The sequence below is a fragment of the Oreochromis aureus genome, linkage group 20 (assembly GCF_013358895.1).
Source record: "Oreochromis aureus strain Israel breed Guangdong linkage group 20, ZZ_aureus, whole genome shotgun sequence".
Lineage (NCBI taxonomy): Eukaryota > Metazoa > Chordata > Actinopteri > Cichliformes > Cichlidae > Oreochromis > Oreochromis aureus.
Genome location: NC_052961.1, coordinates 34,476,167 through 34,500,149, shown reverse-complemented (window position 1 = coordinate 34,500,149; position 23,983 = coordinate 34,476,167). Strand labels below are relative to the sequence as shown.

General features: G+C 46.1%; 1 protein-coding gene across 5 annotated transcripts in view; it reads left to right on the top strand.

The window, feature by feature from the left end:
- flna (filamin A, alpha (actin binding protein 280)) overlaps nucleotides 1-20,639 on the top strand; it is a 44,174-nt gene extending 23,535 nt beyond the window's left edge. For 2 of the 5 annotated variants that reach the window (XM_031747923.2, XM_031747922.2), the window contains exons 7-49: nucleotides 31-108; nucleotides 257-419; nucleotides 502-702; nucleotides 2,055-2,192; nucleotides 3,039-3,165; nucleotides 3,239-3,375; nucleotides 3,462-3,658; nucleotides 4,091-4,204; nucleotides 4,287-4,430; nucleotides 4,510-4,633; nucleotides 4,814-4,974; nucleotides 5,069-5,159; nucleotides 6,128-6,297; nucleotides 6,446-6,563; nucleotides 6,770-6,882; nucleotides 7,179-7,328; nucleotides 7,449-7,767; nucleotides 8,132-8,305; nucleotides 8,406-8,568; nucleotides 8,644-8,804; nucleotides 8,934-9,101; nucleotides 9,205-9,328; nucleotides 9,743-9,899; nucleotides 9,972-10,161; nucleotides 11,461-11,484; nucleotides 11,987-12,234; nucleotides 13,334-13,408; nucleotides 14,054-14,153; nucleotides 14,226-14,366; nucleotides 14,454-14,582; nucleotides 14,686-14,859; nucleotides 15,234-15,395; nucleotides 15,535-15,738; nucleotides 15,820-15,972; nucleotides 16,060-16,182; nucleotides 16,331-16,597; nucleotides 16,685-16,822; nucleotides 17,001-17,116; nucleotides 17,993-18,125; nucleotides 18,215-18,391; nucleotides 18,481-18,699; nucleotides 18,797-18,994; nucleotides 19,383-20,639. In XM_031747923.2, the coding sequence (XP_031603783.2) occupies nucleotides 31-108; nucleotides 257-419; nucleotides 502-702; nucleotides 2,055-2,192; nucleotides 3,039-3,165; nucleotides 3,239-3,375; nucleotides 3,462-3,658; nucleotides 4,091-4,204; nucleotides 4,287-4,430; nucleotides 4,510-4,633; nucleotides 4,814-4,974; nucleotides 5,069-5,159; nucleotides 6,128-6,297; nucleotides 6,446-6,563; nucleotides 6,770-6,882; nucleotides 7,179-7,328; nucleotides 7,449-7,767; nucleotides 8,132-8,305; nucleotides 8,406-8,568; nucleotides 8,644-8,804; nucleotides 8,934-9,101; nucleotides 9,205-9,328; nucleotides 9,743-9,899; nucleotides 9,972-10,161; nucleotides 11,461-11,484; nucleotides 11,987-12,234; nucleotides 13,334-13,408; nucleotides 14,054-14,153; nucleotides 14,226-14,366; nucleotides 14,454-14,582; nucleotides 14,686-14,859; nucleotides 15,234-15,395; nucleotides 15,535-15,738; nucleotides 15,820-15,972; nucleotides 16,060-16,182; nucleotides 16,331-16,597; nucleotides 16,685-16,822; nucleotides 17,001-17,116; nucleotides 17,993-18,125; nucleotides 18,215-18,391; nucleotides 18,481-18,699; nucleotides 18,797-18,994; nucleotides 19,383-19,567 (6,648 nt within the window). In that variant the 3' untranslated portion in view covers nucleotides 19,568-20,639. The remainder of the gene's footprint in view (nucleotides 1-30; nucleotides 109-256; nucleotides 420-501; nucleotides 703-2,054; nucleotides 2,193-3,038; nucleotides 3,166-3,238; nucleotides 3,376-3,461; nucleotides 3,659-4,090; nucleotides 4,205-4,286; nucleotides 4,431-4,509; nucleotides 4,634-4,813; nucleotides 4,975-5,068; nucleotides 5,160-6,127; nucleotides 6,298-6,445; nucleotides 6,564-6,769; nucleotides 6,883-7,178; nucleotides 7,329-7,448; nucleotides 7,768-8,131; nucleotides 8,306-8,405; nucleotides 8,569-8,643; nucleotides 8,805-8,933; nucleotides 9,102-9,204; nucleotides 9,329-9,742; nucleotides 9,900-9,971; nucleotides 10,162-11,460; nucleotides 11,485-11,986; nucleotides 12,235-13,333; nucleotides 13,409-14,053; nucleotides 14,154-14,225; nucleotides 14,367-14,453; nucleotides 14,583-14,685; nucleotides 14,860-15,233; nucleotides 15,396-15,534; nucleotides 15,739-15,819; nucleotides 15,973-16,059; nucleotides 16,183-16,330; nucleotides 16,598-16,684; nucleotides 16,823-17,000; nucleotides 17,117-17,992; nucleotides 18,126-18,214; nucleotides 18,392-18,480; nucleotides 18,700-18,796; nucleotides 18,995-19,382) is intronic. The other 3 variants (XM_031747924.2, XM_031747925.2, XM_039604662.1) reach the window with 3 other exon arrangements.
- Nucleotides 20,640-23,983: the final 3,344 nt, after the last annotated feature.

Sequence of the window (23,983 nt, the reverse complement as noted above, 5' to 3'; positions counted from 1 at the left end):
ATTAAAAAGCAATTCTGTCTCTGTGTTCAGGCTAAAGTGACAGCCAACAATGACAAGAACCGTACCTATTCTGTCGTCTACGTCCCCAAAGTGACAGGCATGCACAAGGTGAGCGAAGAATTTAATGTTAAAGATGTGACAAGTACAAATGTGAGAAATGTTTGCTAAAGTACTCTTTCAGGTAGAAAATGGGTTTTGCTCCACAAAGCAGTGATTACAGCTAACGTGTCATTTTCATGCTCTCCTTCCTTTGTAGGTGACTGTGCTGTTTGCAGGGCAGCACATCTCTAAGAGCCCCTTCGAGGTGGAGGTCGGTATGGCTCAGGGAGACTCCAGCAAAGCCACAGCACAGGGACCAGGCCTCGAGCCCTCAGGAAATATTGCCAACAAGTCCACTTACTTTGATGTGTACACAGCAGGTAATGTATGTTTCTGCAGCTAGCTGTAACATCAGGCCACACATGGAGTGTTTAACTGTGCGTTTCCTCCTGTTATTCTAAGGTGCTGGTGTTGGAGAGGTGGAAGTGGTGATCATGGACCCTGCAGGGAAGAAGAACACGGTGACGTGCAACATTGAGGACAAGGGTAACAGCAGCTACCGCTGCACCTACAAACCCACCCAGGAGGGCCAGCACACCATTTACGTGACCTTTGCTGGTGGTCAGATCAGCAAGAGTCCTTTCACAGTTAATGTGGGAGAGGGTGAGCATTTGTTACAGCTTCACTGAGTGTAAATCTGGGAGGATGTCACTGTTCCTGAACACTTCTACCACAGCGGCCGTTTTAAAATGTGAGATGTTAGCTGCTGTGTTTCTGCTTCTCCTGTGTCTGACCTGCTGTTTTCCTCTGCTGGATGTCGTGTCTTCTTCTCTTTGATAGAAGCCTGCTGGTATCTGTCCTCTCTCTGGAACAGCCTCTTCCTTCCTGGGATCTCTTTGGTACCCACTCTCTCTGTCTGTCTGTGTGATGTATTTACTTGTAATTTCCCCTCTTTAAACTTGCTGTGTGTGTCGGCTGCCTGTAAAGCTGTAAACTTAACGTGACTCGAGTGTCCACAGTAGTGTGGATCTCCATATTTGGTGTTTTCAGCACATTCCCAGAAAATTAAGCTGTAGTGTGTTTGATCAGGAAACCAGTTCTTCATTACAGCCAGTCTGTGGTCTTAAGTTAACAGTGACCTGGGTTACTAAGAATTATATTTACATGATTTAAATATAGCTTTTAGCAGATTGTTGGGTGTGACTGCTACCTAACAGTAACGCACTCTGCTCTTTTGAGATCCAGTAAGACGTCCATGTTGCCCGAGTCTGTCAAACACGGAAAATGAATTCAGCTTGTATAATGGGCTCTTAGAACAAATGCATTTGCATTAACATGAAAGTAGTTAAGGGTTGCCACTTGCCAAGCACAGTCTGATCCCCTACTAACTGGTAACGTTGCCTGTTTAGATCGTGGTCGTCCTTTAAAGGGAGCCTGTGGAAAACAAGAGCTTGTTTCACAATCAGAAAAACCAAAAGTCACTAAACGGCTCTGCTGCTAAACAGAAGGCCCACTGAGATTAGGCTGTGACACACGAGTTATTAAAAACAGTAACTTTTCTGTTTTCTTTTAAACCAAACTTCTGCCATTAATGTGGTGTCTCTGATAACATGGACTATATCTTGAGACGCTTTGTCTTCCTGGAAGGCTTCCTTTGCTTTCTGCACTTAATCTCACTGTGACTCAGCACTGCTTCTTACAGTTTTAATAAAGCGATATGAAGGCTATCCCACTTCCTGTGCGAGGATAATGGCTCACTTCCTTCCCTGTGGTCTAAGAATTCCCTCTGCAGGAAAGGATGGGTGGATAACTGGGGGCGTGCAGGGTAGGAGGAAGGAGGAAAATGACATTTGAAAAAGCTTTCCAGCAGATCTGGAGTGTGATGGATGGTTTCAGTTTAATGTCATTCACCTCACACTTCATTGGTCTCGTCCCCACTGAAATGTGTTCTGAACTCATGCGTGGTCATAATGTTACTCCGAGCTGTGCCTGTCTCACTCGCTCTGTGCCCACAGCATGCAACCCCAGCCTCTGCAGAGCCAAGGGTCGTGGTCTGCAGCCAAAGGGCCTCCGGGTGAAGGAGACTGCAGACTTCAAGGTTTACACAAAAGGAGCCGGCACTGGGGAGCTGAAAGTCACTATCAAGGGCCCCAGTGAGTTCTAATCCAAAAGTTCACTTTGTTTTTTGTGCTTGAGGTGGGATTAATGTTTGCAATCTGAAGAGGAAAAACCCAAACAAACGAATGAACACATCAGTAAATGAGGTTGTTGGATTTACAAAGCCCCAGATAATCTTTACCGAACTGACAACAAACCAACAGAATAGTGAAGACGAATGAGCACAGCCAGCTGTTGTCACTGAGAGGGGAGCTGCTGACCTCTGCGGCCGACCTCTGCAGCCCTCCTCTGCTCTCTATGATGTGTAAATGTTTAATCCGGAGATCCAACAATCAGCCTGTCATGGAAAAATAGGTTTTATGCAATCATGACACTGATCTGCACACCTCGCTTTAACATCTGTTCTACAAATCTAATCAGGGGCTAACTTACAAAACTTGACATGATCAAGTGGGAAATGTTGGAGGTGATCAGGTGTGAGAATTTTACCTGGACTCTGTGGTATAACTGCTGCCCATTTCAAAGGAGGAGCTTTCAGGACATTCAGACTGTCTTCACTGTTCACATCAGTCTATCCTCTGACAAATGCACTGTTATCACAGCGCGGTGAGCCAGCTGCACAAACACCTGATCAGGCTGCAGAGTCTGCTTCTTGTGTCCAACAGGAACAAAACCTTTATTAATGTAACCTAAAATCACAATCGCCTCAGAGGATTTCTACTCTGAGCTATGGTTTTGTTTTTGTTGTTTTGGTTTTTTTTAAATGTTGTTCTGAGCAGCCAATGAATTTACAGTTTGTGGTTTTACTACAGACTGGGCATGCTTGTTTTCCTTCTTAAAGACTGGATTAAAGAAATAATGCAAAGGCATTTTGTTCACAGAGGGTCTGGAGGAGCCGTGTAAACGGAAAGACCTTGGAGACGGTGTGTATGGATTTGAGTATTACCCCACCACACCTGGAACGTATTCCATCACCATCACCTGGGGAGGACAGCACATTCCACGCAGGTACACATGGGCGTGCAAACAAAACATTAACTTCAACTTGTCATTGTGACTGACCATTCGATGCTCTGTTTAGTCCCATGGAGGTCAAGATTGGCACTGAGGCTGGCCAGCAGAAGGTGAGGGCCTGGGGTCCTGGGCTGGAAGGAGGCGTTGTTGGTAAATCTGCTGACTTTGTGGTGGAGGCTGTTGGAGACAATGTCGGTACACTGGGTAAGTGCCGTACGCGGGGGTGGCGTCGGTCCTGAAAGCATTTGCTGATCATCTTCAGTTTCTTCTCTGAAACTGTTTTTCTTCAGGTTTCTCTGTGGAAGGTCCGTCTCAGGCCAAGATCGAGTGTGATGACAAGGGGGATGGATCGTGTGACGTGCGCTACTGGCCCACAGAGCCTGGCGAGTATGCCGTTCATGTGCTCTGCAACAATGAGGACATCCAGCACTCTCCGTTTATGGCTGAGATCGTCAACCCACCAGGGAAAGACTTTTACCCAGACAAGGTATGCACCCACCCAGGGAGATGCACATAGAGATCATGGATGACTCATTGAGCCCATCTAACAAACTGCAGGCTGCATTTTCTTCAGTTAAGATTAGTTTTCATGATTGTCGCCTCAAGGCCTGAGATCATGGTGGGAGTGGATGGGTTAAAACGATTGTGTGAAGGCAAAGGGAGACTTGCTGCAGTTCTTGGTGTCAGAGGTGACACACAAGGTTTTAGGTGAATTACTTTTACCTGTAGGACCAGGTATGTTTGGAAAACTGCATTTTAATAGGAGACATTCTTTGTCTCATATTAACTGATCTGAAACATGTCAGTGTGACAAATATGGAAAAAGATGGTAAATCAGGAAGGAGGCAGATATGTCTTCACAGCACTGTAGTGTGTAAGTGCTCTTCTGGCTGTAGTACATCTGTTGTTTTCTCTCTAGGTTAAGGCGTACGGTCCAGGCCTTCAGAGCAGTGGTCTGGCTGTTGGAAAACCCACTGAATTCACAGTTGATGCCAAGCAAGGAGGAAAAGCTCCTCTGAAAATTGTAGCTCAGGTATGTCTGGGTTTGTTTATGACCACAAATATGTTAAATATGTAATAAATCTGACTGACCAAATCCCTCGTCCTCTGCACAGGATGGTGAAGGCAACACTGTGGATGTCCAGGTGAAGGATAATGGCAACGGCACATACAGCTGCACCTACACCCCACGTAAGCCTGTGAAGCACACTGTGATGGTGTCCTGGGGAGACGTTAACATCCCTGAGAGTCCGTTCAGGGTGAGCATGCGCTGCTATGCAGGCTTCGCCTTTTCTTCTCACTGAGAAGTCTCCTGAGTTTTGGTGTTTGTGCCCACAGATGAACATTGGAGCAGGCTGTCATCCAAACAAGGTGAAGGTCTCTGGGCCTGGAGTGGCAAAGACGGGCCTCAAAGCCTTCGAGCCAACATACTTCACTGTTGACTGCTCAGAGGCTGGTCAAGGTAAAGCTCCATAAAACTGAGAGAGGAAAGAGCGCAAACAAACGATCCGCTCAAAGCAATATTCCAAACAACAATAACATGTTTATGAACAGATATTATAGGAAACTTATTTCACCCAGCTGCTGTTTGAGGCTGTAGAGCGTTACCTATAACATGCTAACCTTTGCCCTCTGCCATCAGGTGACATCAGCATAGGCATCAAGTGTGCCCCGGGAGTGGTGGGACCTGCAGAGGCTGACATCGACTTTGACATTATCAGGAACGACAACGATACATTCACCGTCAAATACACTCCCCCTGGAGCAGGCAGCTACACCATCATGGTGCTGTTTGCTGACCAGGTGACTCTGAATCCTCCAGTATTTATATCTGTTAGAAGGCAGACTGTTTCCAGGACTGAGGGTTTGTAATGTGTGTTTTCATGTTTGCGTTTAGGCTATTCCAATGACGCCCTTCAGGGTCAAAGTGGATCCTTCTCATGATGCCAGCAAAGTCAAGGCGGAGGGACCGGGACTGAGCCGCAGTGGTAAGAACAAACCAGAGAGCGCTAACAAAAATGGGCGTGACCACATTGGATTGGCTGTAGATTGAACGCTCAAAGGTTTGACGGTCAGTGTCAAACTACATGGAACAACTCTTCATAGCAATCTTATTGATTTAACATCTGTAGCAAGAACATGTTTGACGAAACTGACAAGATCCAAATTAAAATCACAAGGATTTAAAAACCAGAACAAACGGGGTTAGAGTTGGTATGCTAATGAAACAGGTCCTTCTGAGCTGTCATGTGACAGTCTGACAGAGGTAAGATGGCAAAGATGAGTCACGTAATAGGGTATATTTGGACAAGTCACTGTTCTTGCTCATTATTTAAAGATATTTGTCATCTGGGGGCAGCGGGGGGCTGAAATGAGTGTTTTGTAACAGACTCCTGTAGAGCTGTTCTGCTGTGTCCCAGAATAACTGTATGAAGCTGGATCACATTTATTAATCTCTTAAGTGTCATATTTGACATTTACCTCAGACTGGTACTGCAGGCCTGTTATAATGCGTCACTACACTGCATATAAATATTTATCTGTATTTGAACTAATATAATTCAAATCAGTCATCAAGGGCTTCACAAGTTGAAATGCATCCTTTACATTTAGCTTAAGGTAGTTTGGTGTTATTTTACACTGCAGAAGAGACAGGTGTGCTAAGCTGAGTAGCATTTTAATTCTGTTTGAGTTTCTTATATATCTGCAGATGTACATTTAAACATCTTAAACTTAATACTTAAAGTATTTTGTCTACTGTGAGCTGCGTGTCGTCGCCCGTGGACCCTGGAGCACCCCGAGCATTTCCTCTTAGGCGTAAAAGTTTCCTGCATTTCTTAACAACCCTACGTATTGAAACATGTTGATACAAAAGCTTGTATGACATGCTGGGCTTGCAGAGTGATTACTTTTATTCTGGTTAGACTCCCTAACCCAGTCGAATGCTCTCTTTCAGGCGTAGAGCTGAACAAGCCCACTCATTTCACCGTCAGCACTAAAGGAGCAGGAAAGGCAAACCTGGACTGCAACTTCAGCGGCCCGACCAAAGGAGAGGCTGTGAAAGACTTTGAAATCATCAACAACCACGACAACACACACACTGTTAAATACACACCTGTGCAACAGGTGAGAGAAGAAATGCTCACACATGCAGGATTTGCCAGTTGTAGCTACTTTGTATCATGTGGCTTCTTATAAGAGCAGAAAGCGTTCTTCTGGCTATTATGCATCATATTAAATGGATCGTGTGGATCGCTCCTCTTTGCTGTGACAGGGTCCCCTGGGAGTTGCTGTGACCTATGGTGGAGATCACATTCCCAAGAGCCCTTTCAATGTGGGCGTGGCACCCACACTGGACCTCAGCAAGGTCAATGTGACCGGCCTGGGAGACAGTATGTACCTGTGTCATTGTTCTTATACATCCACACCTGACAGCAAACCTCAGCCTATATAAAGCCTACTGTCTAACAGGAGTGTTTTTACCGTGGCTTTCTCCCTTGTATGGTTGTCAGTATATTGATGTGTTTAAAAAAAGAATCTAAGCTTTTCAGGCAGATCAGAAGTGTCAGTGTGTTTTCTTTGGTCTGTGTTGTTGCAGAGATGACTGTCGGCAAAGATCAGGAAGTCACTGTCAAGTCAAAGGGTGCTGGGGGTCAGGGCAAGGTTGCTGCCAAAGTGACTGGACCAGGAGGGAAACCAGTGTCCAGCAAAGTATGACACCAAATCTCCTTTTCTCCTTTTTTTTTTTTAAAAGGACAATATACAAGTTACTGTTTTCCTTATACCTGTTTCATCCTGTTTTTGGTTTTTTATAAACATTTTATTTATCCTTATTGGTAAAATCAAAGTCCACTCCACCGCAGTCTTACACCTCCAGCCACTTATTTGGTCTCCCTGGAAGTTCTCCTTGGATGTTGGAGAACTCTCCCAGTATTCCAGCACTCTTTCAGTGCCAGGTCTCTCTCTCCTCATGCCTCTGGTAAAGTCACGTTAATGTTTTGTTCCAGGTTGAGCCTGGGCTGAGCCCAGAGACTAGTCAGGTGAAATTCATCCCCCGGGAAGCAGGACCATACCAGGTTGAACTGACTTATGACGGAGTGCCCATCCCTGGCTCCCCCTTCACCCCCACAGCTTACCCTGCAACAGATCCCTCCAAGGTTGGCCGCAAATGCTGCTGGATGTTCTTAAACCTCTGTGAAGTGAATTGAATTAATTCAGCTTGACACCCTTGCAGACTGGAATCATTGATCTTTGTTCCGTTTCACCTTTCCTCTCAGGTACGTTGCTCAGGCCCAGGTTTGGAGCGTGCCAAGGTCGGCGAGACAGGGGAGTTCATTGTGGACTGTACCAATGCCGGCCCTGCTGAGCTGACTATTGAGATTATATCGGACAGCGGCACGGAGGCAGAGGTTCACATCCAAGACAACGGAGATGGAACCTACACAATTACCTACATCCCTCTGTACCCCGGCTCGTACACGCTCACCATCCGCTATGGTGGCCAGGATGTGCCCAACTTCCCTGCTCGGCTCAACGTGGAGCCTGCCGTTGATGCCAGCGGTGTTCTGGTGTTCGGACCAGGAGTGGAAGGCAAAGGTGAAATTACAAGAGTGTGTGTGTGTGTGGGGGTTTTTTTTTTTTTTGTTTTTTGTTTTTTTTTGTTTTTGTTTTTTTTGTTTGGGGGGTGTTTTTGTTTTTGTTTTTTTGTTTTGTTTCCCCCCCCTTTTTGGGGGGGCTGGTGCTGGTTTCTTCCTCCCATTATCACCATAGTCTTATTGATGGGAGATGATCTGATCTGTAGATTATGGCAGAATTCAGATAAAATTAGGGCCCAAACTTGTCTGAATAACGTTATGTGAAGAATAAAGGGAGCTGTGTAAAATGTAACTGACAGACTGGTCTCATTATAAAGAATATATGGGCTTATGACTATATTTGGAGATAACCTCTGTCTTTTCAGGAGTCTTCCGTGAGGCCACTACAGACTTCACTGTGGATGCTCGCGCTCTCACACAGACTGGAGGCGACCACATCAAAACCCACATCAGCAACCCCTCTGGGAGCCGCACGGATGCCCTGATCACGGACCTTCGGGATGGAACCTACAATGTAGAGTACACTCCCTACGAGGAGGGTGAGTTCAAGTGCAGCAGTGGGTACAGCACCTGTGAGTGTTTTTCTTCTTCTCCACTTTGAGTTGAGTGTGTGTGTGTGTGTGTGTGTGTGTGTTTCAGGCCCACACACTGTGGAAGTTTGCTATGATGGCTCTCCGGTACCAAAGAGCCCATTCCGTGTTGCCGTGACTGAAGGCTGCGACCCGGCTCGTGTTCGTGTGCATGGCCCCGGTCTGAAAGGTGGCACCACCAACAAGCCCAACAAGTTCACCGTGGAAACCAGGTGAGGCGAGTTCATGGTGACGTGTCACAAATCTGTTTCCTGCTCCTGCTGTAAAAGTCTTTCTTCCCTGTGCAGAGGAGCAGGTACTGGTGGCCTGGGTCTAGCTATGGAAGGTCCATCAGAGGCCAAAATGTCCTGCACTGACAACAAGGATGGCAGCTGCAGTGTGGAGTACATCCCATACGAGCCTGGCACGTACAACCTCAACATCACCTACGGAGGACAGCCCATCACAGGTACTGAATGCTGTTTTAGTAGTAGTAAGAAATACAACTGTGAGAAGAACATACTTTTGAAATGTACTCCATCGCCTGTTGCTAAACAGGGGCCTTAAATATTTTTGCCCTCATGTTTGTTCTGAGCAGGAAGTCCGTTCTCTGTGCCCGTCAGCGACACAGTGGACAGTACCAAGGTGAAGTGCCAGGGTCCAGGCCTCGGCAACAATGTCAGAGCCAACATTCCTCAGGCGTTCACAGTGGATGCCTCCAAAGCTGGAGTTGCCCCACTGCAGGTCCGAGTACAAGGGCCCAAAGGTGATATGGCTTCTAACATTTCTCCATCTATGATTAACTGTGTAGCAGAGAGCTCTTAGAACATGTTAAACTTGGTATTTGGCTTCTTTCTCTGTGTGTTCAGGTGTGGTGGAGCCGGTGGAGGTGGTGGATAACGGTGACCAGACTCACACAGTCAACTATGTTCCTACTAGAGAGGGACCCTATTCCATTAATGTGTTATATGCTGATGAGGAGATCCCACGCAGGTAACACTCAGGCAGTGTATCAACCTAAATAATGACATATTTTAATCCATTTCCTAATATCTAACCGTGATGATCAATGTCTACCTGCGACTAACACAGAAAACACAAAACAATGTTATCAGAGTTTTGTTTTTCTGAATAGAAGAACCACATGTTAAAAAGCCAGTAGTAATAAATCTTTGTAGTTCCTGCATTATTAGAATGAAGTACCTGAAGTCTGGCTGGAATAACTGTGTGCTGTCCCAGTGATCTGCATGCTTTACCACAGACGGTCATCTGTCTGCATGGCTGAAGTCGGCCAACGACACAGCTAGTTTCATCAGGCTGCTAATGAAACATGTAACCCGCCCGTGGTTTACTCGGTTCTGTAGATGAGACTGTATCCCACAGCCAGTCCTTCTCTCTCTTTGTCAGCCCGTACAAGGTGAAGGTGCTGCCCACCCATGATGCCAGCAAGGTGCGTGCAAGCGGACCCGGCCTCAACACCACTGGAGTGCCCGCCTCTCTGCCAGTGGAGTTCACCATCGATGCCAAAGATGCAGGCGAGGGACTGCTGGCAGTGCAGATCACTGTGAGTGCTTGGACCACACAATCATGGAGTCAGAGCTGCGATGTTTAGCTAACGCTTTGTTTTCTCCTGAAGGACCCAGAGGGGAAGCCCAAGAAGGCAAATATCCGTGACAACCATGATGGGACCTACCTGGTGTCTTATGTGCCAGACATGACTGGCAGATACACCATTCTCATAAAGTACGGAGGAGACGAGATCCCTTATTCACCCTACCGAATCAGGGCTCTGCCCACCGGAGATGCCAGCAAGTGCACCGTCACAGGTATGTCCAGGACGGGCTGCTGCAGTCATAGACGTTTGGTTTTACTCTACCAACTCGGCTCAGTCGGCTGTACTGCTGATCAGTTTCTCGTCTCAGCAGGAATAATTAGTAAAACATATTGTGTAGAATACTGATACACAATGATTTCCAACATATCTGATTGTTATCAACAGTATATGCCCCCACATTTCCACATGTTGCTATTAACATCCAGAGTTCCTGCAGCCAGGAGAGGTCAAAGGGGTTTTACTCAGAGCCACAAAACATTTCTCTCCTCTCTCCTGCAGGAATCCGTAGTTGCTCGTACAGGATTACATATATCAGAAAATGTTGCACAGTTCTTTGAGACGTGCAGATTTACAAATGGGTAAATACTTGTGTGTCTACAGAACACGAGTAGGTGTTTCTCAGCCAGGACAGGTGGCTGGGTTAGTGATATGAAATGACCTTGTAGACTTCTTGTGCTGTCCAGGGTCTAAATGAGGAGGAGTTTGTGCCTGGAACAAGCACAGCATCCAGGGTTTCCTAAACTGCAGGCTGGAACAGCTCAGCATGAAGAGTCAGGATCTGTTTTTTTTTTTTTTTTTTTTTTTTTAAAGTCGAGTGTTGAGGAAGTTCCAGTTTAAGCAGTCGGCTGTAATCACATGCAGAGCTTCTGGTTCTGAAAGTGAAGCTTGAATGTTTTCCAACAGCCATGTAGGACTACCTGCTTTGGTTGCTTTTAGTTGACTTTGAAAACGGCCCTTTAAGTCACCTGATCCATGACATCAGTGAGCTCTGTGCTGTTGAGTTTGGGCTCAGATGATAGAAATCCTGTTTTTGTTGTTTATGAATTCTAGTCAAACATACAATGAATGAGGTACTCTCTTTGGTTAATTACGTGTTTGACAATGGCAACGGTTGAAAGTCCTACCCACCCACACCTGAGGGCTCACAGACATTTGGCTCCACACATGATTTTGTGAGTGGTTTGACAGAGGTCATGTGATCTGGAGCTGCTCTCAGTGTACCTGCTGCTCATATCGCATCAGTTTTCTGTGCATTGGTATGTGGCATTCCTCACGCTGTGCTCCTCAGTTGCATCCTGCACACTCCTCACTCAGCCCTGGCCAGACAGACACAGACACATACACAGACACACACACCACCCCCTCCGCCCCGCTTCACACTCCACCACCGTTTGTTTCATCCAACTGTTTGGAGCACAGTTATTGCCACCCGTCACCTCCACCCCACCTGACTGTCTTTTATTTGTCACTTTTCTCTGGCTCCCTCGCTTCTCACCGTTCCTACTTTCAGTCTCAATCGGCGGTCACGGTTTAGGTAAGCCTTCTGAACCATTTTATCATGTAGAGGACCTTCTCTGTTGTCTTTTTTTTTTTTTTCTCAGCATGGAGGATAGTGGCACCGGCTTTCAACAGGACATCCCATCCTTTTGCTTGTTTCTCTTCATTTCACTTTCCCAGATCATTTATTTCCCCTTCCATCTCATCTTACGCTTCCTCTCTCATAACTGCGTGTCTCCATTTCTATTTTATATTGGACAAACTAATGGACTAACAGAGTAGGTAGGAAGGCATGGTGGAATGGCACTCTGGCTAATCTAGCTTTCTGTTCATACATGGAAACTGTAACGGTTTTTGGTAACAATATGTGAGCGATGGTAATAACATGACTAGATTTCATTCAACTTTAACCTGGTCTTATGGTTGTGGACTGTGCATGCTGAATGTTGCGTCTGTGACAGGCAGTGCGTTTGTGTCTGTGTAAGAAACGACTTGCAAAAATGACGATAAATGCATTTTATGATTATTTTTATCTGAAGGTGCCGGCGTTGGCCCAACTATCCAGATTGGCGAACAGACGGTTATCACGGTGGACGCCAAGGCTGCCGGAAAAGGCAAGGTGACGTGCAGCGTTTGCACGCCAGAGGGGGCGGAGCTTGACGTGGACGTGGTTGAAAATGAGGACGGCACATTCGACATCTTCTACACGGCGCCACAGCCTGGCGAGTATGTGATCTGCGTCCGCTTTGGAGGGGAGCACATCCCTAACAGTCCGTTCCAAGTCACGGTGAGTGATCTGCACGTGTTACCCTGCGTCCCTGCTCTGCTAGAATTTCATGAAAACTGAGTTTTCAGTGTCCGAGTACAGTTACCAAGAATGACCCTCAACTTAGAGAAGCAGTGTTGTGAGTCTTAAGCTGCATCCACAGTGAAAGCAGGCTGCAGCTGGTGACGTGAGGAAACAAAGTCACTGACATGAAACTAGTATGGGCAAGATAACCGACAGGAAGTGGGCCCAAGATAAACTGTCCTCAAATTCTAGGCAACCAATTTAAGTACTAATAAGGGCTGTCAGCATTAATGTGGATTAATCCGTCATCACGATTAAATTTATTCTAATGCAATTAACCCATCTGCAGTGCAGAATGACTCAAACTCTGGACAAACTGCCTGAAATGTGTTGACAGAAACTTTTCAAAGGTTGTGCGCTCTGCGCTCCTGATGAGTTAGCGTCGAGCCCTGGTGCTAATAAGAGTGACAAATGCCACCGACTGAAGTAAACGCATACGCAGTCCGAGAGGCCAAAGCCCTGATATAATATCTTTTAAAGTCACACATGTTGTGTTGCAGTGGAAGTGGGTACAAAAAGCAGCTTTGGTCAGCATGGGCAGAGTGTAAGCACGTTCTGTTTTTCCTGCTGTAAAGGTAGACGTGGGAGCTTTATAGGACAATGAGGAGGTGCAGCTTTGTCATGGCTGTATTGGCTTCATTTAGTATTGCTCAGCCCCTTCATACTGACTGAGTACTTCTCAGTGGAGTGTCAGTAAGACGGTATAGAGGAGCGGGGCCTGTATGAGGACAGATTTTAAATTCAAATGAGCAGCAGGTGATGTAGACGTGGCAAGAATTACAAGTCAAAGTTGATGCAGAGTGTTTGCGTTGCTCCTCGGTGCAGTAACTACTGAGCTGGTTGTTTACCAGCAGTTACAGGTTTACGAGAGCCCTGGACCACAGATCCTTTCAACTGCTTTTCCCCTACAGAGGCTTTGGTCCTGACAGCAGCAGCCGTTTCTCTAAATCACTTTGACTGCCGTTTTAATCCGCTCCAATGCCTTATCTTTTTCACTCTCTCAATTCCCTCCATCATCCCTACCTACACCCTCCAGGCACTGGAAGGAGCTCCATCAGACCAGCTCATGCAACAGAGCCAAATGCCCCAGTACTACACTCAACAGCCCTGGGTATCTAAATCCTCACCCTCCAGTCTCTCGGCCTTCTCGGCTTCAGTTTTGCTTCTCCCTGTTGTCCCTTTGTCGTCTATGGCGCACATGGTCTCCTTTCATCATTGTCTGCTGTGTCTCATTGCAGGTGTTTCATCACTGAGAGGGTGCTTTCTCTCGTTTCTCTCTCCAAACAGGATGCCAGGGACACATGGACACATGGTTCAGCAGAGCTGCATAATGTTAAAAGTTCCAGGTCCAAAACCTACTGTATCAGCTGTTTCCTTCATAGCATGGGACCAAATTATATATTTACTGAAGCATTATGCAGCCCTTGTGGACAGTGCTCCATGTCGACCTGGCTTCAGAGGGAAAAAAGGCCATTTTGAAAATCCTAAATTTGGCCGTCGCAGCTACTCCACATTTTTCAAAATGGCTTTCCGATGTTTTGTCCCCATCCTGCTCTTGCAGCTTGTCCGTACCATCATCCTGACCACGGTCACCATTATTCCATCTTATCATCTCATCCTCTGTTCATTGTTGCCGTTTTCCTCTTCCATCCCGCACTATGTTCATTTTGTCTGACATGTTGTCACTGTAACCAGAACTGTTGTCACGATCCCTTAACAACCTGTGATCTGACTGGTGCACTTGCGTGTCTCTCAGGCAACAGACCGACCAATGGGAATGAACGGGCTGGATGTGGCAAGTCTGAGACCGTTTGACCTGGTGATTCCATTCACCATCCAGAAAGGAGAGATCACAGGTAACGGTCTTCTTTCTAGCACATAGTTTGGTCATAATGATGTGAGTGTCACTGTGTTGTCCTCTGCTTCAGGTGAGGTCCGAATGCCATCGGGCAAAGTGGCTAAGCCTGACATCACAGACAACAAAGATGGCACGGTTACTGTCAAGTACGCTCCCACAGAGGCCGGGCTGCACGAGATGGACATCAAATACGACGGCATCCACATCCCTGGTATGTGCACACATTTAGGACTGTGGGCACTAAAGTGCACTGAGAAAATAGTTTGGACGTGCGACACTAACCACTCTTTGCCAACAGGAAGTCCCTTGCAGTTCTACGTGGATTACATGAACAGTGGTAATGTCAGTGCCTATGGGCCTGGCCTTATCCACGGGACTGTCAACAAGCCAGCCGTCTTTACTGTTAACACCAAAGATGCTGGAGAAGGTAGGTAACAGTCACACCTGTGGAGTGCAATTATACTGGCTATGACTTACCTGCCTCCTCCTCGGATTTGAACACATGTGATGCCGGCTGATCATCTTTGTAGGTGGTTTGTCTCTGGCCATCGAGGGTCCGTCCAAGGCTGACATCAGCTGTGTGGACAACCAGGACGGAACCTGCACCGTGTCTTACCTGCCAGTGCTGCCGGGAGACTACAGCATCCTTGTTAAATACAATGACAAACACATCCCAGGCAGCCCCTTCTCTGCTAGGATTACTGGTAACTGTCTTTCTACATCAGTGTAGACATCCATGCAGCCCAAACACTACAGTAACATAGTTCCTCCATCCCTTCCTGCGGGATCCGGAGATGTTCCAAGACTACATGCCTGGAAACATTTTGATCAGACGCCCAAACTGAAATGATAAAAATCCAGTTAATTTAGTAAGGATGCGTGTGTGAGCCGACAGCGTTGCTGCTGTCGGCTTTCCAACTGCTCCTGTAGCACTCACACCACCCTCTCCTCTGGTCAGGTGTGTGGGTCGGCCTCCCCTGAACCCACTGCTCCACCCCTTCCCACACACCCCCACAATATGGTAGAAGTGCATTTATGCCATTAGCGTGTGCTGTAACAATCACTGCTGCATCTCTAGGTGACGATTCCATGAGGATGTCCCATCTGAAGGTGGGCTCGGCTGCAGATATTCCACTGGACATTGGAGAGCTCGACCTCAGCCAGCTAACAGCCTCTCTTACAACACCCTCAGGGCGAGAGGAGCCCTGCCTGCTGAAGATGCTGCGTAACGGTCACGTTGGTGAGTGTCCGTCTGATAAGTTTGCTAAACAATGAGTCATCAGAATCCAATTATTTTATGGTTCCCTAAGTAAGACGGGGGGGCTGAAACAGGCTGCATGCTGGTTGGCGCATTGTTAACCCTCCTCTGTCTGTCTTAGGAATCTCCTTTGTTCCCAAGGAGATTGGCGAGCACCTTGTTAACATCAAGAAGAACGGTCGTCATATTCCCAGCAGCCCAATTTCTGTAATGATCAAGCAATCAGAGATTGGTGACGCGAGCCGTGTGCGTGTGAGTGGACCGGGGCTGAGCGAGGCCAGGACGTTTGAGCCTGCAGAGTTCATCATCGACACTCGTGATGCAGGTATATGCTCAGTGAAAGTATAGATACTGTCATTTTATTTTTACACATTCATATTTGTCATGCTCATCTTTGATGCATTAGGCTACGGTGGCCTGAGCCTTTCCATTGAAGGCCCCAGCAAAGTGGACATTAACACTGAGGACCAGGAGGATGGCACCTGCAAGGTCACCTACTGCCCCACTGAACCAGGAAATTACATCATCAACATCAAGTTTGCTGACCAACATGTGCCAGGTGCTTACAGGAAACAGTTGGATTACAGAGGAGGGACATGTTTTGGTTTTGGTTTTTAAAAGTGAATTTGTTCATGTGTACACACAGGAAGTGCTTTCACAGTGAAAGTAACAGGGGAGGGCAGAATGAAGGAGAGCATCACCAGGAAGAAGAGGGCAGCATCGGTTGCAAACGTTGGCAGCCAGTGTGACCTGAGCCTGAAGATCCCAGGTGAGATGAGCAGGAACTCGTATGTAATTCTCCATCTGTGCTCGAGGGTCCAACGGGGGAGGTTACAGCCTTCTCACGGTTAGGTTCTGTTATGCAGCTGACACTAGGTGATCCTCATGTTTGTATGTCTACGTCTGTGCGTCCTCAGAGATCAGCATAGCGGACATGACTGCTCAGGTGACCAGCCCCTCTGGTCAGGTTCACAAGGCTGACATCATGGAGGGAGAGAATAACACCTACTGCATTCGTTTTGTGCCCACTGAGACCGGTGTGCATACCGTGTGTGTGAAATACAACGGCGTGCATGTGCCTGGGAGCCCGTTCCAATTCACTGTCGGCCCCCTGGGTGAGGGTGGAGCTCATAAAGTGCGTGCTGGAGGGCCAGGCCTGGAGAGAGCGGAGGCTGGAGTACCAGGTTGGTGTGGTGTCTGGGTTGTGTGTGCAGAATCCAGTGTGTAATTTTACACTGTACAGCTGACTCTGTTTTGGCGCTTGTGTGTAGCTGAGTTCAGCATCTGGACGCGGGAGGCTGGGGCCGGAGGGCTCAGTATTGCTGTGGAGGGGCCGAGCAAGGCCGAAATCGCCTTTGAGGACCGCAAGGACGGCTCCAGTGGGGTTTCCTACATCGTGCAGGAGCCTGGTGAGAAGAAACAGAGGCTGTGCTGCACACTGAATCACATTTCTAGTTTATAGCGTGGTTTTATGCTTCAGTCGTAGGCTGACCCTGGTCCTCATATTTTATGTATGTGTGAGACGTCCTGTCACCATTTTGTACTTGAGTGACACTTTCACTGACTCTCTGACGGTTCCCCGTGTAGGTGACTACGAGGTGTCGATCCGCTTCAACGACGAGCACATCCCCGACAGCCCCTTCATCGTCCCCGTGGCTTCGCCGTCAGACGATGCCCGCCGACTTACTGTTGCCAGTCTTCAGGTGAGGCTCTGAGACACGCACACATCCGTATGCGCACACCACCAGGCCACAGTACACCGCATTGCAGCAGCAGATTGTTGGTGACTTTTTTTGCTAGATCACATGTAAAGAGACCAGCCTTTTATTTCTTTTTACTGTAGCAGCTCAGTGATGGTGAGTTTTTGTTTTATGACGTTTTGAGCGTGGATACCTCTGACAGCAAGTCAGGTGTAGTGGTTTGTTTTGCATGCACTGGTAGCAGAGGTAGAGACGAACGATCACCATCGGCTGCTGCTGCATTGCTGGGCAGTGCAAGGGCTTCTGGGATACGAAAGGACTGTGTGTGTTTCTCGTGCCTCATTCTAAAGGCTCCCAACAGCCTCTCGTCTCTGAAAGTCTTGTGGGCGCTAAAGGGTTAAAGAGGTTTAACATGGGCTGTTCTTCCTGTTCATTCACCCATAGAGCCATGTGTCAGTGTTGCATCATCACACAGGCCTTGGTATCACGCATGTATGCAGTGATGACAAAGACACTGTGTGGACGTAGCCTTTGTTGTTCTGGTAGCATGACTCCAAAGTACCTGCTGCTCACTGAAAGCATATCGAGCGTTCTCAAATATATTTATAAAATGAATGGTCAGACCACCTACTAGAAACATTCTTTTGTCAGTCTTCATGTGCACACAGACGTGCACTGACACAAGCAAAAATATGATACACGCACACCTTTTCACTGCACAGCCCTCCTCTTTAGCCTTGTTAGCGACTTCAGGTAAGCTAAATGAGTGGTGGTTATGATGTGGTGACATTTTGCTAACTTGCTGTGGGCAGGAGAGGCATGGGGGTTCATTTTGTCCTTCGATGCAGTGTTTGATTCTGTGAGTGTGTTGTTGAGCAGGAATCTGGTCTGAAGGTGAACCAACCAGCGTCATTCGCTGTCAGCCTTAACGGAGCAAAGGGTGCGATTGATGCCAAGGTCCACAGCCCGTCAGGAGCACTGGAGGAGTGCTGCGTCACTGAGATTGACCAAGGTAACCTCAGGAAAACCAATCCTAACCCATCCAAAGCACTCGCTAAGCTGATGTGACGCGTTAGACTGATGTACCTTCTGTTTGTCTAGATAAATATGCAGTCAGGTTTATCCCCAGAGAGAATGGTCTCTATCTGATTGATGTGAAGTTCAATGGAAGTCACATCCCCGGTAGTCCATTCAAGATTCGAGTCGGAGAGACCGGCCAGGCCGGAGACCCTGGGATGGTGTCTGCATACGGACCAGGACTGGAGGGAGGCACCACAGGTAGCTCTTCACCCTGAGTGCAAATGAATGAAATTTCTTTGCCTGTTTGATGTCCTATATCCTGCCTGTCATGTGTCATTTATCTCCAGGAACATCATGTGAATTTGTGGTGAACACGAGCAACGCAGGCCCCGGGGCTTTAGCGGTCACCATCGACGGGCCTTCCAAGGTGAAGATGGACTGTGTGGAGTGTCCCGAGGGTTACAGGGTCACGTACACCCCGATGGCACCCGGCAACTATCTCATCTCCATCAAGTACGGCGGTCCTTACCACATTGTGGGAAGCCCCTTCAAGGCCAAGATCACCGGTGAGGAGGAATATTATCATCATTATTTTATTAAATGTAAAATACTGAAATAGCTTCGGTACCTTAACTTGCACTCCTCTTCCTCTCCGTCTTCTAGGTTCCAAGCTTGTGTCCAGCCACAGTATGCATGAAACCTCCTCTGTTACTGTAGACCCTGTGACCCGTGCCATCAGCTGTTCTCAGCAGGGCGCTCCTATCCAATCCGATGCCAGCAAGGTTGTGGCTAAGGGGCCGGGCCTGACAAAGGGCTTCATTGGTCAGAAGAACAACTTCAGCGTTGACTGCAGCAAAGCAGGTGTGTAAAGCTAGGATATGCATGAACAAAACACAGGTCAGAGCGATCCTCAGGATCAGATGTTTTATTTTGTGGGAAAGTCGTAAGTATGACCTTAGAAAATCCTGCTGTGTGGCAGCTTTCATATGAGCTGCTTTCACTTGACATTTAATCTGTTCCTGCAAATGGACATCTGAAGGAAGGCCCATTGTCCTGCCAGCACTCAGCGATGGTAGTTTGGTGAAGCTGTTGTCAGGACTCGTCTCCGAGGAAAGGCTGTGCTTGTTTTAGCAACGGAACAATGGAGGAATTCTGCACACATTTCAGCAGCGTGGCTGGTTCTGCAGGACACGCTCTGGGGGCTGATTCTGATCTGATGCAATCACTCACCTGATATCATCTTTTGCAGGTCGTAACATGCTCTTGGTTGGCGTGGACGGTCCTAAGGTCCCATGTGAGGAGATCCTTGTGAAACATCTGGGCAACCGCATGTACAACGTGAGCTACCAGCTCAAGGAAAAGGGAGAGTACATCCTGGTGGTGAAGTGGGGTGACGAGCACATCCCCGGCAGCCCCTACCACATCACAGTTTAAAAAAAACAAAAGAACAAAAATACAGCTCTGCAAATTAGAGAATTGTACCACTGTAAAACTACTTTCTCCAGTTTAAGCCATCATTGTTTACAGCTCCACGTCCCTCCCATGTTCCCAATGACTTCATCAGTGTTGTCCTCAGCCAGATTCCAGGATTGGATATTTTAAAATTCCATTCAAAGTTCAGTGCATTGAATATTCCTTTATCTACAGTCATTTGCTCCATTTTCTGTTTTCATTTTTCTGCTAAACACATTCAGTAAACTTGGGGACGAGAACGACGCACCTTTTCATTATTACTGTAAGCTAGCAGTCAGTCGTGCCTATTTTCCATTTTCAGTGGATTTATGAGAAGCTAGTGTAGCGCCAGTAGAGTCTGGCCCCCTGCTTTGGATGGAAGTTACTGTTTACACTGGAGGAGCTACTCTGACATACACACAGTAAATAATGGATTCACTCTGATATGAGCTTCTATGAGAACATGCACGCATGTCTGTTCATTACACCAGAGTGTTCATGATGCTCAGTTACTAACCCAGCTGTTTTACCTGCTGCTAGTGTGATCCAGGTTTAGCCACTGCTGTTCTTAGTAGTAGGGAAGACGCATTTCACAGTAGCTTGCTCATCATCCCGACACCGCTGCCTGGAAATGCCACTTCCTCGGTTTTGTTTGTTTATGGAAAGCGTGGCACCAGTACTGGCCATCCATATCCATTAGGTTGTAAGAACTCGGATAAAGAGCCCGATTCCCCGGCATGAAACGTGTTTGCAGTGGCTCACTGCCTCGTATGTTAAAAAGGGAAGTTTCCAAAGTTGTGCTTAACAGAAGGGCTGACGACGATGATGATGGCGTGGTTCATCGTGTCAGTGAGTGGACAGATGTTTGTTTTTGCTCAGTGTTTTAGATCTCACCCGTTTCCCCTCCCTCCTCCCCTCCCTTTGTCCTTCCAGCTCTGCTCTGTGCCTAATTTGTTTCTGAACAAAAAAGATTCTTGTCCAAAATAAGGCTTTAAAAACGATTGTAAGACAGTATTTTGATACACAATAAAGTTGTCTAAGTATTTTTCTGTCATTCTAATGGTTGTCTCATTTCTGTACATCATCAACTCTCTTCCTCTTATCCATATCACTGTCACGCTTAGGGCGAGAGGCAAAGTAGTGTTTAAAAAAAAACAAAAAAAGCAGCTGACACTGACTTCATCAGAGTCCTCATCACAGCTGATGCCTCTGTGTCAAAGTGACTGAGGATAAAACGGGAAGGAGAGTTTCCTTTTCTGGCTTCTTGTAGCAGATAACCACCTTAAAATTGATTGGCCGTGCAAAGCGTCATCTGGCACATCACTGAGTCGGTGGTTTAAAAGGAAATGAATCATTGGTGGTGATTTTGTGTGAGAGACAGCGAACCAGTGTGCAACATGGAGCCAGGAAGAGGGGACGCTTTCCCTACAGTTATAATTAAAGAAGTTATAGCATATTATATAGAAACATACCTGTCCACTGGTCAATTACATAATCACGTGGAGGCAGGGACCTCACAGCACAACACATCGTTGTATCTAGTGTTTTGTTTTTGTTTTTTTGTTTTTTTTGTTTTTTTTATATTATGAAGTCACAAGCAAAAGGAGAAGACACCATGGCACATTTAAGAAAAAAAAAAACATGAATTATTAAAGTGCATGTAACGTATCAAACAGAAGCTGTCGGTTCAGCTCTGTGGAGCGGGCAATCATAATGAAGCAGTTTGAGTTTTAAGCTGCGATTCACACTTTTGGCCACCAGATGTCACCAAAGAGGACTGTGTTGAAACGCTTCGGTGCTTCAGAAAGCTTCACTTGGCCATCACTACATGTTAAAAACACATCAGCCTTAATAAACGCAGAGCAGTTTGGAAGCAGGGTTCATACGTCATCACTTAACCGGTTAGCTTTTAAAATAGTTTGGTGAGATTCTGGCGTTTCTGGAAAAGTACATTCAGGATTTAATGGATCGAAATGAGATTCAAACTAAAATTGATTTGAATCAGGAAACTGATACTTTTAACCCATTCTTATCCTTTAATCCCCCAAAATCCCATGGAAAGCTTTCACCACATGGTGGCAGTGTTTCAGCAGAATTTTACTGAAGGTGTCCGCTCCAGGCGGCCTTACATTGTCAAATGAATGTTAGAAATTGTTTCTTATTGCTTACTTTTCTAAAACGGTAGTCTCTTCTAGCTATCAGAATAAGTAACATGATTTTGAAAAAGCCGAGAACGAGCTTGAATAATGTTGGACAGACTGGATGCTGACTATGGTTCCCATTTTGTAGTTCAAAGTGGTCTTATGCCAAAATAAAGCCACGCCCTGTTTTTACCTCTAACGAAATACTTTGAGGTCTTACGTCGTAGCCGTTTACTTGCATTCTTCTGATAGTTTAACTTCATAAAGTTTGAAACTCTTTTGAAAACAAGGATTCATGCAGAAGGCACTGTAAACATCGCAGGTGGCTCTACCAGCACCACGTGACAGCTTTGTGCTGTTGAAACTGGGAAGTGCCGAAATTTACTGAAACGTACAAACAAATGGGGGGAAAGCATGTAAGGCAAATATAGCTGTACACTTCCGACTGTTAGCTTGAAAGGTAATAATATGGTATGACCATCTTTTATTCTTGAGCAGGCAGCTGTAACAAAAGTGCCTGAAAAATCTACAATTGGTTCTTTGCTAAGTTTTACATTATATTCAGACACTTGAGCTTGGTGCGTTTTATGTTTACATTCATATGTTAGTGTTAAGTGGCATATCGTGCAAACGAAATGTTACAAAGACTAAACTGCAGTCAGTTAAAAGTCAATTTTCAAAGGCAAACGAAAGCCTGGATAAGTTGTTATAAACCACTTTCAAAAATAACAAGTAAGTCTGGCTGATTGAAAGCCAGATCTAAAGAAAAGAGGGCCTGTACTGTAGTTGACTGCTGTAAGCTCACTTCAGTCTTACACTGTGGTGGTAAAACTGAATCCTCTATGGTACCACAAACCAGCTAAAAATGTGGTTGCACAAACATTTCTCCCAAACAAGTCTAACGTACGGCTTCAGATGTGCCAATTCCTTGACATTGTGCTGCACCTTTGTTTAGTTTGTTTTCCTGCTTGGGCTTGGAAAAGTCCCCGCAAAAAGTCATCTTTGGACTTTTGTATTGCAGTGTTTTCATGCATTAACAGTTTGCCCGTCCTTTGTTTATGAGGACATTAGAACAATAGAAAATAAACAGAAAATAATGTTTGAATTGACCTGCTAAAGAACTGATATAAATTACTTATGTACAGACAACACTGGATTTTACAGATCTGCCTAATAAAGTAGGAACTGGTACACTTGAACATGTATATTCATTATATTTCAGTAATTGTAAGACAATCCTGAAAATGAATTTGTTTTAGAGGAGACCCTGGAACACTGAAAAGGTCATTATTTAAGCTGCACATATATTTCTGGAGGCGGCCCTGTGCTTCTCTCACAGCATAACACTGGATCTCTCTTAGATGAGCTCACTCAGGTCCACGTTTGTCATGTTGAGCAATAACAATAGCTTTAAATGTTACAAATAAATGTTATACTTATGTTATTGAAATATTTCTTTGATTTAATCCGATTTTTTTTTACTCCTTGGGATTATTTTTTAACTTTAATTAAAAATACTAATAATAATGAATAAAATATAAATATAATATAATACAATGTGTGTGTGTGTGAAGCCTGCTCTTTGAACCAGGTTCTGCATTAAATGGATTAGATGGATGGACTGACTTATGAAGCCCGAATATGTCTTAAACTAACCTTTGAGCTGCTCTATGACCGTGATTAAGATGATGCGCAGCTCTGCGGTCTATTCAATTTCAATTCAATTTTATTTATATAGCGCCAAATCACAACAAAAGTCTCCTCAAGGCGCTTCATAGGTACAGAGAAAAACCCAACAATCATATGACCCCCTATGAGCAAGCACTTTGGCGACAGTGGGAAGGAAAACCTCCCTTTTAACAGGAAGAAACCTCCAGCAGAACCAGGCTCAGGGAGGGGCGGGGCCATCTGCTGCGACCGGTTGGGGTGAGAGAAGGAAAACAGGATAAAGACATGCTGTGGAAGAGAGACAGAGATTAATAACAGATATGATTCAATGCAGAGAGGTCTATTAACACATAGTGAGTATTGGCGACTGTCAAGCCTTTGAGTCGCTGAGCAGCTGAATAGGGGAATAATGTTGATGCGCCCGCTGTTCAAAACGTAAGTCAAAGTTCCAGGTTAAAAGCTCCTTTATTTGTTATCAAAACCTTAAAATCCGTAGAAAAAACAGTGATCAAAAAACATTCTAAGCTTGAGCGGTCAGCAAAAGTCGACTTCCCCCATCACCCACTCATTCACAAAAATTCCCTCGGGC